Below are 15,393 nucleotides of genomic sequence, written 5' to 3' on the forward strand. Positions count from 1 at the left end.
CAGGACCTTCGTTACAAGTACTGGTGGCCTGGGATGAAAAGGGATATTGCTCTATATGTTGGTAGCTGTTTAACTTGCGCAAGAGTCAAGGCTGAACACCAAAGACCTTCAGGCTTAATCGAACAACCGCCGATACCCGTATGGAAGTGGGAAAGCATAGCTATGGATTTCATAACTAAGCTTCCGACCACGCCATCAGGTCACGACAGTATTTGGGTTATAGTCGACCGTCTAACCAAATCAGCCCACTTTTTGCCAATACGAGAAGACTATAAGGTGGCCAAGCTAGCCCAAATCTACACCGACGAGATCATTAAGAATCATGGTACGCCTCGAGACATCATTTCTGATCGCGATGCTCGGTTTACATCGAGATTGTGGGAAACTTTTCAAGCAGCTCTTGGTACGACGCTGAATTTGAGTACCGCATTCCACCCGCAAACCGACGGGCAGACTGAAAGAACGATTCGTACTATTGAAGACATGCTCCGTGCGTGTGTTATCGATTTTGGTGGTAGTTGGAGCAAACACCTACCGTTGGTCGAATTTTCGTACAATAATAGCTATCACTCCAGCATCGAAATGGCACCTTTCGAAGCCTTGTATGGTAGGAGATGTCGCTCGCCTATTGTATGGCACGAGGTCGGTCATTCACAATTGACTGGGCCCGAGATTCTGCAAGAAACGACTGACAAGATCCACCAGATAAGGGAAAACTTGGTAAAGGCCCGGGACAGACAAAAGATGTACGCCGATAAACGACGCAGGCCCCGCGAATTTGCAGTTGGCGACTACGTGCTCCTAAAGGTATCACCTTGGAAGGGAGTAGTCCGATTCGGCAAAAGAGGGAAACTTGCGCCTCGATTTGTTGGACCTTTTAAGATTCTGGAAAGGATCGGTAAGGTTGCCTACAAACTCGAATTACCGGAGGAACTCAGCAATGTCCACCCGACTTTCCATATTTCAAACCTTCGAAAATGCGTAGCCGACCACGACGCAATAATACCACTCGACGATCTTCAGGTCAATGAGACGCTACACTTCGTGGAAAAGCCTGTCGAAATCATGGACCGACAGACCAAGCAACTCAGACGCTCTCGCATTCCTATTGTAAAGGTACGATGGGAAGGCAGACGAGGCGCGGAGTTCACTTGGGAACTCGAAAGTGACATGAAGGCCAAGTACCCGCAGTTGTTCAGGTAGATCTGAAGCATCAAATTGGTAAAATCACACGGCGATGTACGGTTCTCGGCCTAATTTCGGGACGAAATTCCCTAAAGGAGGGGAGACTGTAACACCCCGTGTTTTCCAAAAAAGTCAAAGTCAAAGTCAAGTGTTGACTGTTATTGGAATTAAAGATTAATAAAGATTAATTTCATTTTAGTTTCATTTTGATTTTCATATTATTTGGAGTAAGTGTTGTATAATCAAACTAATCGACCGATAATCGAACTGTGAATCAACGATCGACTGTGAATGATAGGAAGTAACAATGCAATAAAGCTAGTCAATCAATAATCAAGCTAATCAAATCAATCATCGAACTCAAGTGTGGGGATTTTAGTACTTTTTATACGTGTGTGTGTGCCTTATGTGTTACTTGTGCATGTTTACTTTTGTGTTAAAGTGTGTGGTGAATCAATCAAATCAATCAAGAATCGAAGGTGAATCGAACTCAATGGAAATCGACCCCGAAATAGGTTGTAAGGATGCTTGTATGTTAGATATAGTAGTTGGGACTAAAAGTAATTTGATTAGGAATTCTATCATCCTCAAATCATCGTTCTAAGTCGAAATATCAAAAATCGTCGCGAAACACTTAAAACCAGGCAAGCCGATCGAACAGGGCAACCTGATCGAACAGGCTAGCCGATCGAACAGGCTGTTCGATCGGACAGCTGCTCGATCAGGGATGCTGTTCGATCAGCTGACCCTTTCCTCTTTTGGAAGCCTATAAATAGGGCTGTCTTTGTCAACCTTTCCACTTTTGGAAAAGCTCTGACCGACCAGCCTCTTCTTCTCACTAAATCTCAGATTTCTCTCAAACCGGTAAGTATTTCGCTCTAATCCTTGTACGTTTTTGTTCATTAATCGATTCTACATCTTTCTATCTTTCAAAATCTGAATTTCATCCATGAAATCACCAAGATCTAGGTGTTCTTGGGTGATGTCATCATGTGTTCTTCAAGAACACTAAGTTTTGGCATCATTCAACCATGAACAAGCTAGATCTAACCGATTTCCACATAAATAACCTAAAATCTACCAAAGATCTTAACATTTCACGGTGGAAAAGGATTGGAAGATGGGTTTTCATCTATCTTTCAACTCTTTTACACTCAAAAAGGTGAAAACGAGACTTGAACCGATTTACAAATCAATCTAAACAAACACATGGTTCAAGATTCGGGTTCTACCGAGAGATATACCGATTTCGGGTTAAACGTTAAACTTAAGTTCCAAACCGCCTCTGGCCGAGCTTGGGTGATTCCTGCTCGAGTCAGTAGACTAAGTAGGGACTTCAGCTTTGTGGTTCAACTCGTAGTCAAAATATCTCTAAAACATCAACAATTAACGGGAATAACCAAGTGTTAAGTGATAGGTTAACCGAATCGAGGAGCTGGCCGAACGGCTAGGCTGTTCGATCGAACAGCCCAACCGAACGACTATGCCAGCCGATCGACTAGGCTAACCGATCGACTAACACTTAGTCCCACAAACTCATGAAGTGTAGTATTGACGAGGTACTGTTCGATCGACTACGCCACTCGATTGTAATCACTACTGCTCGAATCATGAGATACTATACTTCAAAACACTTAGACTTTTCGAAACATTGGAATGTCACCCGATCGAGCATGCCAACCGATCGAGTGACATATTTGAGAACGATGCAATGCTAACCGATCGGTTGGGCTAACCGATCGAACAGCTGTTCGATCGGCCAACTTGAAAGGTAGTACAAACCATCATACACAAACACCTCCTTCTCATCAAAGGAAGAAACAATCCACTTGAAGGAACCAGCCGATCGAGCCAGCCAGCCGATCGAATGGATGTTCGAACGGACTTTCAAACCAATCGAACAGCCCACTCGATCGAACTGCTGTCCGACCGAATGGCCTACTCGATCCAAGTACATTGTTTACTTTTCCGCGTTACTCATCGTTGTGTTATCGAACTATTCAGGCTAACCTATTCTCAGTGCTCCCTTCAATCCACAACCAACCACTGTGAGTATACTCGATCCCTTTTTGCTTTCAGCACTTTTGGGTGTTACATACGTAATCTATCAAATTCACAAACAACACAAACTATTTGAACGCTAACCTATTTGCATGTATTACTTGTCTAAATGATTGCTGTTTATTATGTTTATACGTGGAGTGCTATCTACCTGCTTTAGCAACGTAGTACTATAGTTTGGACTCAGCACCCGTTCCCACGGGGGTTGCTAAGGACAATTACTTGCATGGATTACGGTGGTAATCATGTATCGCGAACTGTCTCGGACAGTCAACTCGAAGTCATTGGTATCGATGGTCCCATGTTGATAATTTACATGCATCGTTTGCCCTTGTGTACGTGCTTGGTTATGCGTAAACTATTCGAACTCTATATGCTATATCAAACTTGTGTACTCACCTTTACATTATATGTATTGACTTTTATTTTAACGTATGTGACAGGTGTTTAAGCTACTAGCGTGCTAGGGAAGCGAGGCAATAATAAGCTTCTAGGAGCCAGTGACCTTAGGACAGTGTCCATATACCTGCTCCAGGGCCATAATTATCTGTAGATCTTGTACTGGCACCTGTAGTCAGTAAGATCTATAGTTAGTCGTCTAGAAGTCTTAAAACAATATTTAAATTCGGTCTGTAATAATTAAGTATTTGAGTTGTCGGAACAGTTCCCATATTGTTTAGTTGATTTCTATGATAACTTGTTATTATTTGGGACACGGTATGGGACGTGTTATATAACTGAATTGTATGATAGTTGTTGTGGAAACTTCTGAACAATCTGTTTCGCTCAGTGCCGCGCCCCGATGATTCCGCCATCGGTTGGGGTGTGACATGTTGCATGAACAAGAGACCGACTGATTTCTCAACTCAAGTTTAACCTACAAAAACACCAAAACACATTATTAAGCTTCTGTGAAAAAAACCATAATGAAAGCTTAAACAAAAGATGTCATCATAAGGATACAGCACAGTTACCGTGAATGTGTTTGTTGCACTGCTTCGCTTGTCCAACTGATTCACATAGTAAACACGAACATCATCACAATCCTCCGTGTTTAGAATGTAACAAAACAACTTCCCCTTGTATATCTCTTTTCTTACCTCTGTGAAAATTGCATGTGTGTACAGCTCAAAAGCGTGCTTCTCGATAGCTAAATCAGTACTGTCCATGAATACACTAGATGAGGTTTTAAACTCTGCAACACGTTGCCTGTAACGCTGATTGTCTATCCTAGTTTCATAACATAGCATGAACTGAACTAGTGTGTTAGCACTAGTAGAGTTGACCTTGTAGCTTGAGTTAGAGCTTTCACATCTTGATGTAGTCTTCATCAGACAACACATTGGGATATCACGGAAGTAGGCAGGTACCCATTGGTCCCTAATTGAGTACATATCATTCAACCAGTCGTGAACTTGTAACCCATCTTCCTCCATCAAAAGTTGCCAACGCGTCTCAAATGTAGATGGTTTCATGTGAATACTCCACACCAAATGATGCATCTGTTGGTCCCGAAAAACTCGAGATATCACTCAACGGTTCGATCGAATGCGGAAAGTAAGATCAAACCGACAAGAACAAAAAGAAAATATTCCGTTGAATAACATAGTGCCGCTGCTTAGATCGCACACAGTCTCACGGACTGTCTAGTACGATCTTCGAGAACCTTGCACACAATCCCTAGGATTGTCTGGTACAAGGTTCTCTATTTGGGGCTACATTATTACAATTGTGGGAGAGCTCTACTACAATAACCTAATCAAGACTATTTATAGGAGCCTCTACCCTATTGGCCCACATGGCCTAGCCCAAGCCCAATTGCTAATCTAAACCAAATAAACATAATAAAACGTAATAAAGTAAAGCGTAAAACTTTGGACCTAACAATCTCCCCCTAGTTTTATGCTATCTTTATTGCGGTTTAAATGGTCTTCAGTCTTGGGTCTTCTCCTTTAGTGGCCCAGCAGTGAACGATGAACGAAGAGGAACGAAGTCGGATAATCTCGGATGAAAGACAAACTTGATCTCGGACTTGAATCATATCTCACATGAAAAATATTATGTATCTTGAAGATGATCTCGGATGATATTCAAGATGTATCTTGGATGATCAAAAGTGATTACGGATGAAAACGTTGACCTTGAATGATTCCGGATTAGATGATATACGGTTTCGGATGAAAGTTGAATAACATAATGTAGGTTTTGAAGTTGTAATGATGATGTCGGATCTGATGAATCAACAGTTGAAAGAAATGTCTGTCCTTGTTTGATGAACAATTTGATGGTATTTTTCCATGTGTGGCCCAAGAAACCATTGTAGGGCCCAACATGAATAACTCATGCACAAATATGAAACACTAGCGGCCATAGATCAGCATCCTTTTTACGAGTGGGCCCTGAATTTTAGAAAACAGAATGATTACCTAATCATTGGGCCAACTCTAGCCCATGCAAAAAGTTCCTACGAAACCCTAGCAGCAACCTTTGACAGCCGACAACATGCATGTGCTGCAATCTCGACCGTCAATCAGCTCCATCATCCAACGATGCAGCTCTTCTAGGTTTTTTTTGACAATTTTGATGTGACAACCACTGCAGCCGCAATGGAATGTTCCACCTGACGTCAGCAGCCTTCTGCCATCACCCAATCACGTTAACAACCATGGCAGCCACATTTATCTCGCCGGAAGCCACCTTACGTAACCTCTAAACCCAGATTCCAGATTCATCAATGGAGTTATAAACTCATATCATCTTCATTCTCCTTTCTGTTTTCAACAAAAGTTACCGAATAAGGGAGGCCGGCCGGAGGCCATGGCCACCACTCACTTCATCAACTATCGATCATCACCACCTTCCTTCACGTCTCCGGTCATCATCTCCGGTGACTGTTAACCTGCAACTCCCCCGACACCTCTTCTTCTCTGATGAGTCCTTCGACCACCGTACACCTCTTCTCAACTTCTTTTACCACCGTTAAACACCGTAGCACCTCACTTCGACAACCATCTACACCTTCGTCGCTCCGACGATCACCGTCGCAATCACCGATCACTTCCATAGTCCACTGTTGTTCACCGACTTACAACCACTCTCAAAATCTCTGCTTTCAACCATCTTCTCCGTTCAGCTGTCGTCAAACCGACACCGTCTTCAACGGCGACCGAAACTGTACCAGATTCCATGAACCGGAGATCTGTGCATTTACGAACATTTATCCCCCAACACGGTGCAAATATCTTCTCGTTCTTCGAGTGATATCAAAACCGAGCCTTTGAAAGACTTCAATGGCTCTGATACCACTTGTTAGTCCCGAAAAACCCGAGATATCACTCAACGGTTCGATCGAATGCGGAAAGTAAGATCAAACCGACAAGAACAAAAAGAAAATATTCCATTGAATAACATAGTGCCGCTGCTTAGATCGCACATAGTCTCACGGACTGTCTAGTACGATCTTTGAGAACCTTGCACACAATCCCTAGGATTGTCTGGTACAAGGTTCTCTATTTGGGGCTACATTATTACAATTGTGGGAGAGCTCTACTACAATAACCTAATCAAGACTATTTATAGGAGCCTCTACCCTATTGGCCCACATGGCCTAGCCCAAGCCCAATTGCTAATCTAAACCAAATAAACATAATAAAACGTAATAAAGTAAAGCGTAAAACTTTGGACCTAACAGCATCAATGCCCTTAACTCAGAGTTTTGTAATAGGTCTCCATCAATCTATAAATAACAGGACCCCAAGCTGTTAAAAGAGGTAACAAAATAAAAACTTCTCAAACAAGATTGATAAATTAATAAAACCTTGGTTGGAAGTTTTTTCATAATATGCCACATGCAAAGGCGGTGCCGAGCGTCTGTGAAAACCTCTGAAATGGCAGCTTTCATTGAAGGGTCCTGGTCCGTCAGAACTAACTTTGGTTGCTTCTTGTGTGCCTTCAGAAATGATTCAAGTAACCACTTGTAAGACTCGGTGGTTTCATTGAATAGCAAGCCAGCACCAAATGTCACACATTGTTTATGATTATCAACACCAGTGAAAGGAAAAAAAATCATGTTGTACCTGCATGACAAAGAAAAAAAACAAAAGGTAATAATATGTTAAAGGGGAAAAAAGTGCCAGTTTGCAAAACCTTACTTGTTAGTGTGATAAGTCGCATCAAAAGCTAACACATCACCAAACACCTCATAGTTTATCTTGGAAATTTCATCTGCCCAAAAAATCGACCTCAATTGCCCTTTCTCAACCACAAACTCATAGTAAAAGTCTGGTAAGCTCTCTGATCTTTCTTTCAAACGATCTATAACAAGTTGCGCATCACGGTCACCAATATAAAGCCTAACCGACTGGCTCCAGTTCTTAAAATCAGTTGGCGTCCCACGTACGTTGTGATGTCCACCCATCAGGGACAGTAAAACTCTATGAGAAACAATTGGACCAATTCTGTTCAAACTCATGTTATGGATAAACTGTTTGGATGTAAAGGGTAGTTTCCTTGAAATCCTACTTAGGTCACGATTAAAACGCTCAACAAAGGGATGATTATGGTGCTCATGGAACCCTACCACTGTGCACATAGAGCTGCCCTCATAAAACTTAACCAGTATACTAGCCTTGCAATCTGTCACTGTGAAATTACTTTGCCTAATAGTCAAGGTTGACTGCTCCAAGGTATCAGTTTTACGCCTAATTTGTGGTTTTGAATATTTAGTACACCTTATGTACTGGTGAGTGACAAAACCCTTCCATCTCTTGGTTTGCCCCTTACGAATAGAAAACCCAGAATACACAACATAGTCCTTGTACATACTGAACACGTCGTTCCACGTTTCATATACAGAACCAACAACAGGCTTTAAAACAATAGGAACATTAGGACACCACATTCTAGTGCCATTGGGTGTGTGGTGAACATAAGACTCCTCGTTCGCATGAATACCTACAAAAAAGGTCACGAGTCTTAGAAAACATTGTATTGTTTAATAAATTTTAACACGTATAGGCTAAATTTTTTTTTTACATGTAACATTGTATTCTCAAAAACAAGTTTAACACGTTTCACTAAAATGCAAAAAAAAAAAAAACATGGTAGTACATTTTTTTTATGTCACCAAAAAGTGTAGATGTTGGTGGAATTTTTTATGTAGCCCAAAAATGTAAACTCGAATGTTTTCCCCAGCTTGTTTTCCCCTTCCAATAAAAATATAAAAACTTAATACAAGTCCAACCACATATGTTTTTACCTCCTACAAAATATATAAGCTTGTTTCATAAAAACTTAATACAAGTGTAGCCACACATTTTTTACCTTCTACAAAATATAAAAGCTTGTTTCATAAAAAACAAAATACAAGTGTAACCACACATGTTTTTACCTTCTACAAAATATAAAAGCTTGTTTCATAAAAATAAAAATATAAGTCTAACCACACATTTCCTCCTCTACCAACAAAAGAAATAAAATAAATAATAATAATAACAAACTACGAAAATTAAAACTAAGGGTATGTTACAATAACCCTATAGAAAAAAATTCATGGTTTCACATAAACAAAAATGACCTGTTGATAGCAATTGTGTAAAAGTACAATTTTAAACACCATCTTCATCATCATTTGTGGCATTTTGATTCAGAACTGATGCTACACATAAAAATAAAAAATAAAGAAAATGAATCAAGAACAATCCAATGAAAAACTAAACAAGAAATCCTTAATTTACAAAAGTACTCGTATGCATTTAAAGCTGTACATTTAATAAAACAGAAAAAAAAACTCACCTGGAAACGCTGAAGAAATAGGTTCAGGTTCTTCAACAACCCTACTCTCAAACAATGCATCTTCATCTTCATTAAATGCAAAAACAGGTGAAAGATTACGTGGAACAACATTTAAGGGTGAACCAGGATGATCAATGAGTGTCTCCGTACCACCGGCAACGGTCCGAGGGTGTTGGCTGTTCGAATCAGCCATGTTAAATGCAAATACCCTTCAATGGTGAGTATGGTTTCTTTCTCTCACTGCACTCCCTGGTTCGAAATAAATGAGATTTGAGATTATATCCATGAATATGTAAAAAGAACATGAGAGAGATACACAAGTACAAATGTAATTAATGAAAAGCTTGACAAGAAGAAGCAATGTTCAAAGGTCTGCGTGTGCAGACTTACACATGAAAAGGGTCACACAAATCTCAAAAGGTAAAGAAAGAAAAAGACGGTTATGCCCTTTCCTACTCTCAATCTAAATTCATATGTGGATCAATCCTAGCCACATGTGTGAGTTTTCAGGGTTTAGTCAACTGGAGTGGGTTTTCTCCTTATAATTAGCCTATATATATATAATTATATATATATATATATTAATTTCAAACATGTTAAGGTTTAAGGAATAGTAACATTGTTTGTCCTTTTTTTGTATTTACCACATTTTTCATTAACTCTTCGAATGGAAATTAATCAAAACAGAAGGTAAATGGGTAACAAGCTGTGCCGCTACCCCATTTTGAATATCAAGACTAAGTCTTTTTAAAAATTACATTCATAGATGATCTCGAGTACATAATATTTCTATGCATGACCCTTTTAATAACTACATCCTTTTGTGGTTGTCTTTTATGGTTTTTTTTAAAAATTTTTTTACCAGTTTATTTTTTTTGTATTATTATTTTTTAAATAATTTTGGCATAAAAAGTTAAACGAGTTTAGTTTTTTTGTTAGTTTTTGTTTTATGTTTTTTTTTCTGGATTTGTTTCTCCTTCGTTCGTTAATAAGCACGGTGTTTGATGGGCACATTTGGTCTCTTAGCTTTTCTTCGTTTGGTTGCTATTTGGTAGTCACATTTGGTCCATCGGGTTTTTTTGGCCCTATCGACTTTTTAATAGGTGTCAGTATAGATTCGACTTCATCTACTTTTTACGTCACGTGAGTCACTTGTTATTAACAATTCGTGTTTTTGTTTTATGTTTTCTTTACTGTTTCAGTCATGGTTTAGTTGTTACTTAGCACAGTTTTACGCCCTAAGGACCCGCAATGCTGGTAATATGGTTTTACATCCCCTGCCACATAACACGAGGGGCTTAACACTACTAGAAAATTGTGCAATTGCCACTAATAATTTGCCACCGAAAAAAACGGTCACAAAATTAGCTACCTTTTTTCAACCAAAATCGTATTGGTAGCAAATACATCCGAAAAATCATAAATAATAATAAAAATTAAGAAAACCGTAGTAAAATGGTGTCAAATAAGCAAATATAAAAAGTTTTATGAAAGTTGCCACCATTTTTCGACGGCCATTTAGTTTGCCACCATCACATGGTCGCAATATAAAGTAAAAAATTAAGGGGAAATATCAAGTTTTTTACCCGCTCACCCAAAATTTAAGCCAGATATCAATTATTTTTGAACGAAAAGCGGGATATCAATTAACTTATCACATCTAGGGTGTGTTCCCGAGTTAAAAATCCCTCCCCTCCCCTCCATGTCTTTCCAAATTGAAAAGACTATTATCAGGCAAAAAAAACCCCATTTTCCCTCCCCTAAGTGGATATCTGGAACACAACACTAGGGTTCTGATTCTGAACTTTGCTCCTCAAAATCTCTAGAAGCGTCACCTCCGCTCCACCATCACTAGTCGAATCATCCTCCACTCCACCATCACTAATCGGATCGATTCCATTCACAGTCGTTTGACCACAATATCATCTAAGGGCTCTTGTTTTATTAATACTAAAAGGTTCCTCAAAACCTTAGGCGGGCTCAGACTCTCACTTATCCCTCCCAAATCACACCACTTCCTCCCCCAAACCCTAGACAGACGCCGCACACCACGCCGGACCACCTCCTCTGCGTCACCACATCACCTCGCCGAACCATCTCTTAGGCACGTTCGGACCACCAGGTATTCTTGTTTTGTTTGATTGTCCCTAATTTGTGTTATCTTTACAAATTTCTTGAGTTAAATGTAGTATAGCAGGTTATTGTGTTGTTATTGTGTTGTTCTTGAGTTAAATTAGAGGTTGAATTCTGCATTTTTTGATAAATAGGTGTATTTGCAGTAGTATTAATTTTGATTTGTTCCAAATGCCCCAAGGACCGTTCGTTCCACCACAGACCATTGTGAGTAGCTGGTTGTGGTTAACTTTGGGCATTGTAAATTTACGTTCTGGTGATCCTTTACGTTTGCAAGAGCATTGATTGGTTGCTCTACGTCGTCCTTGAACGCAAAATCAAATTGATGTGGTTAAACACCCCTCAATCAAGTGATTGGCCTGCCCTTTGATCTGGTTATTCTCCCCATATCAGTTCTTCTTTCAGTTTGGTTATACACCACAAACCTTCTTATCGGTCGGCTTCCATGATCTTCAATAACACAAAATTGAATCAGCTTCGGATTGTTATGCTCTAGTACCAATTGTTGGGGTCAATCGGTAATCAACTAAAACGTAAACGCGAAATTCGTTATTAAACCTTATTGTTAATGCTATTTCGGCTAAACAATACAGTAAGTATAGTAGGCAATACAATATAGTAAGTATAGTAGGCAATATATAGCATAAACACATTGCATTTTGTTGTGTATGTTTGTAGGTTTGGCATCAGAGTTTTTGAAACAGTTTCCCAAGGCTGCTTCAAAAAGTGACCAGGTACTCATGGCATTAACTAAAACCTTTCCGAGTGGGCTAGACGACAGGGAAAAAACTTTTCTATCCTTGTATGTTTCTAACATATTATAAACTGTTTCATTTATTGTTCTTTTTTTGTTTCTTTTGTCTTACTGATTGTCGTTTTATATTTTAGCTCTAAAAAGTGTTTTGGAAATGCTCCGTAAAACAACTTTGGTTACTGTGTATATTTTTGCCTTCCCTGCAATCACTTTACATCGAAGTTTCGGTGATTACACGGCTACGTATGGCTATTTCTTTGAGGTTGTTGCGGGAATAAGATTCTTAATATCTATAGGTAAGCACAACTTAAGAATTAATTGAATATATAATTGATCTAAAATTGAACTGTATTTTTTTATTTTTGTTATTGCAATACCAATTTGCAGGCTTGCATCAGCCTTTGCATTTATATGCCTCCTTGTAGTGATAGTTTGTTTCCCATTCCTTATGCTTTATTACCTCTTGTGGAAGGGCGCAAAGATACTAGCTTGTAAGAGTTCTTGACATTTTAGTTCTATAATTTATCTTCGGAACACAACTGATAATATTTTTTAACTGATAATTTCATGACTCTTAGTTGTGCCCATCAACAAAATCGAGAACAAAATTATGGAAGGGGAAGAAGAAAAAAAATTTCTTGCATTGTTGTGTGATGAAACAGACCAAATGCATGTTCTCATCACCCCTTTTATACACGACCAATTCTTGAGGCTGCTTGTCAAAATGCTTATTATGTTGTTGAAGAGATTTTATCTAGATCTCCGGAAGCAATTCAGAGTAGGGGTGTGAATTACTGACATGACCCGGAAACATGACACGAACCTAACACGAAATTCGCGGGTTCGGGTTTAGTCTAAACGGGTTCGGGTCAGTTTCAGCTAAACAGGTCAGGTTCGGGTCAATCTGGTCAGGTTGGCGGTTGACCCGTTTAACCCATTTATATTAAAATTATATTTTTACAATATGTTTTATGTCATAAATTTAATTAGGTGTGTAATTTTAAGTCATAATTATAACTTAAAAAGGGAAATTGACGTAAGATTTTATGATTTTAATGTAATCTTATTATATAAATTTGTGTTTTTTTTTAGTAGATGTTAATTTTAATATATTAATTTGCTGAAAAAATAAAAAATAAAAAATTTCGGGTTGAACGAGTCGGGTTCGGGTCAGCCTGAGAATATTCGGGTCGGGGTCGGGTTCATATGTATGACACAATTTTCGGGTTCGGGTCAGTTTCAGGTTGAACCCACGAACCCATTTAGCTGAATAGGTCAGGTTTGGGTCAATCTGGTTGGGTTGGCGGGTTGACCCGTTTAACCCATTTATATTAAAATTATATTTTTACAATATGTTTTATGTCATAAATTTAATTAGGTGTGTAATTTTATGTCATAATTGTAACTTAAAAAGGGAAATTGACGTAAGATTTTATGATTTTAATGTAATCTTATTATATAAATTTGTGTTTTTTTTAGTAGATGTTAATTTTAATATATTAATTTTCTGAAAAAATAAAAAATAAAAAATTTCGGGTTGAACGAGTCGGGTTCGGGTCAGCCTGAGAATATTCGGGTCGGGTTCGGGTTCATATGTTTGTTTTCGGGTTCGGGTCGGGTTGAACCCACTAACCCGCGAACACGACCCGTTTAGCACCCCTAATTCAGAGTAAAGATTAAAGTGGGTATGATATTATTCAGTTAGCAATAGCAAACCGCTTGGAAAAAATCTACAACCTTATCTATGATGTTGACGAGCATAAGAATATGCATAAAACGTACGAAGATTCTTCGAAAAACAATATCTTGCACTTGGCCGCAAGGTTGGCACCTTTAAGTGTTCTCAATCGGAGAACAGGTGCATCATTACAACTACAGCACTTGGGCGCAAGGTTGCAAGTACAGGAAGCCCAAAACTGAAGAGAATGCCCAAACAACGTTATCATGGTAGAGCCAATATCATCGTGTTAAGAAATATAAGCTTACAGAAACAAAAGAAAGATATAGAGTTGACAAGGTAAACCACTCTTCCTCTCTACTATAACTTTTTTTTTATTTATACTTGTCTGTTACGAGGGTAAGTAACCAAAAACAAAACACCATGTAGACTTATCGACATCCAAAGTAAAAAAAGTGGCTGAGGTCACTATGCAAAGTAAGAGAGTTCATACTGGATAGTTCGCATACAGGAAAAGCATCGGATAATGGTGAAGGAGGCTCACAGGTTAGTATACAAGGATGTATTAGCTGCATGATTTATCGCTATTCATTTAATATATTTAGCTTTATAAATCATTAGACTTTACTGGATGTTTTAGAGGGAACTAGTATGCTCATTTGTATTTAGTAATGGTGCATACAATGCTTATGGACTCAAATTTATAATTTTTTACTGATTTTTATTTTACTTTTAGCGGCGTTTTTGTAGTGTGCGTTTTTGCTGTCATTTAAACGTTATCTTGTTATCTAAATGATATAGGTCATCCTTGGATTTGTGAAGACGGTGTTGCTCCTGATAGAGCACTGGATCCAGCCGTTCTTTCTCGTTTGAAGCAGTTCTCTGCAATGAACAAGTTAAAGAAAATGGCTTTGCGGGTACGTTCATATTCTGGTTAAAATTTGCAAAAAAGATTTGATTTTTACATAAGAAACAGGACAAACGGTTAATTACACGAATGCTTTATTTGATTTATGCAAAAGTAATCTTGAATGTTTTCTTGTTGTTTGGGTCCAGGTTATAGCCGAAAGCCTGTCTGAAGAGGAGATTGTTGGTTTGAGAGAGATGTTCAAAGAAAAGGATAAGGTGGATAAAGATATTATGCTCGATAAGATGTCACAAATTGAAGCTATGTTAACAAGTACAATTCGAAGATAGGCTACAAACACTTGGTTTTAAATGTTTGGATGTTTATCATGTTACGATAATTTTAGTTATTGGATGTTTTAGCTGGTATTTCTATTAGAATGTTTTATATGCTTTTGATACGGAGATGTTTTATATAATTTTGGGTTTTTGTGAGTACTTTAATATAATTTTGTAATTTTATTGATATATAATTTTTATAAAAAAAGCAGGGAAAAATGGAAAATCAATCATAATCAAAAACCAATATTCAATCAATCACAAAATGGTAACAAATAATGGTGGCAAATAATTCAACAGGTTCGTTAAATGCTACCGATTTTCAATGAAAATAGTGGTTAAATGGTGGCAAATGGTTGGTGGCTAAATGGTGGCAATATCAAACGGTGGCAAAAAACCTGTCACAACTCGGTAGCAAACAAGGCGGACTGTAGCAAACAAGAAGTGGTGGCAAATAATTTTGACCAATTTTCCGGTGACAAAAATAAGGTGGCAAAATATAAAAATGGTCGCTATTTGGTGGCATTAGGGCAATTGACACGGATGTTTTTGTCACCACATTTTCGGTGGCAAAATGATGACAACAGGGAAATTGCTACTGTTT

The 15,393-nt window shown here is 38.5% G+C and overlaps 1 protein-coding gene and 1 long non-coding RNA gene across 4 annotated transcripts; one reads left to right on the forward strand and one right to left on the reverse strand.

Annotated features, from left to right (window-relative positions):
* Positions 1 to 7,393: 7,393 nt before the first annotated feature.
* Positions 7,394 to 9,232, reverse strand: LOC110908275 (protein FAR1-RELATED SEQUENCE 5-like). Its single transcript, XM_035979826.1, has 2 exons — positions 9,040 to 9,232; positions 7,394 to 8,199 (listed from the first exon to the last, which is right to left on the reverse strand). Exons 1-2 carry the CDS (start codon positions 9,230 to 9,232, stop codon positions 7,394 to 7,396), a joined length of 999 nt encoding a protein of 332 aa, XP_035835719.1.
* Positions 9,233 to 10,766: 1,534 nt separating this feature from the next.
* LOC110908613 lies at positions 10,767 to 14,948 on the forward strand. 3 transcript variants are annotated; one of them, XR_002574742.2, is made up of 9 exons: positions 10,795 to 11,161; positions 11,851 to 11,974; positions 12,061 to 12,222; positions 12,314 to 12,417; positions 12,505 to 12,813; positions 13,628 to 13,943; positions 14,034 to 14,150; positions 14,406 to 14,521; positions 14,661 to 14,948. It is a non-coding gene; the product is annotated as an uncharacterized LOC110908613 (long non-coding RNA). The 3 variants fall into 3 exon arrangements; XR_004872279.1 differs by having other exon boundaries at positions 10,767 to 11,161; positions 11,851 to 11,906; positions 12,505 to 13,943; XR_004872278.1 differs by having other exon boundaries at positions 10,771 to 11,161; positions 12,505 to 13,943.
* The last annotated feature ends 445 nt before the right edge of the window (positions 14,949 to 15,393 follow it).

Source organism: Helianthus annuus, chromosome 11, assembly GCF_002127325.2.
Source record: "Helianthus annuus cultivar XRQ/B chromosome 11, HanXRQr2.0-SUNRISE, whole genome shotgun sequence".
Classification (NCBI taxonomy): domain Eukaryota; kingdom Viridiplantae; phylum Streptophyta; class Magnoliopsida; order Asterales; family Asteraceae; genus Helianthus; species Helianthus annuus.

Excerpts from the sequence above, each read along its gene's own strand:
- LOC110908275 (XM_035979826.1), bottom strand. The coding sequence starts at position 9,232 with ATGGCTGATTCGAACAGCCAACACCCTCGGACCGTTGCCGGTGGTACG. Across the intron at positions 8,200-9,039 it reads TATTTCTTCAGCGTTTCCAG|GTATTCATGCGAACGAGGAG; the intron begins GTGAGTTTTTTT and ends CCTTTTTTGTAG.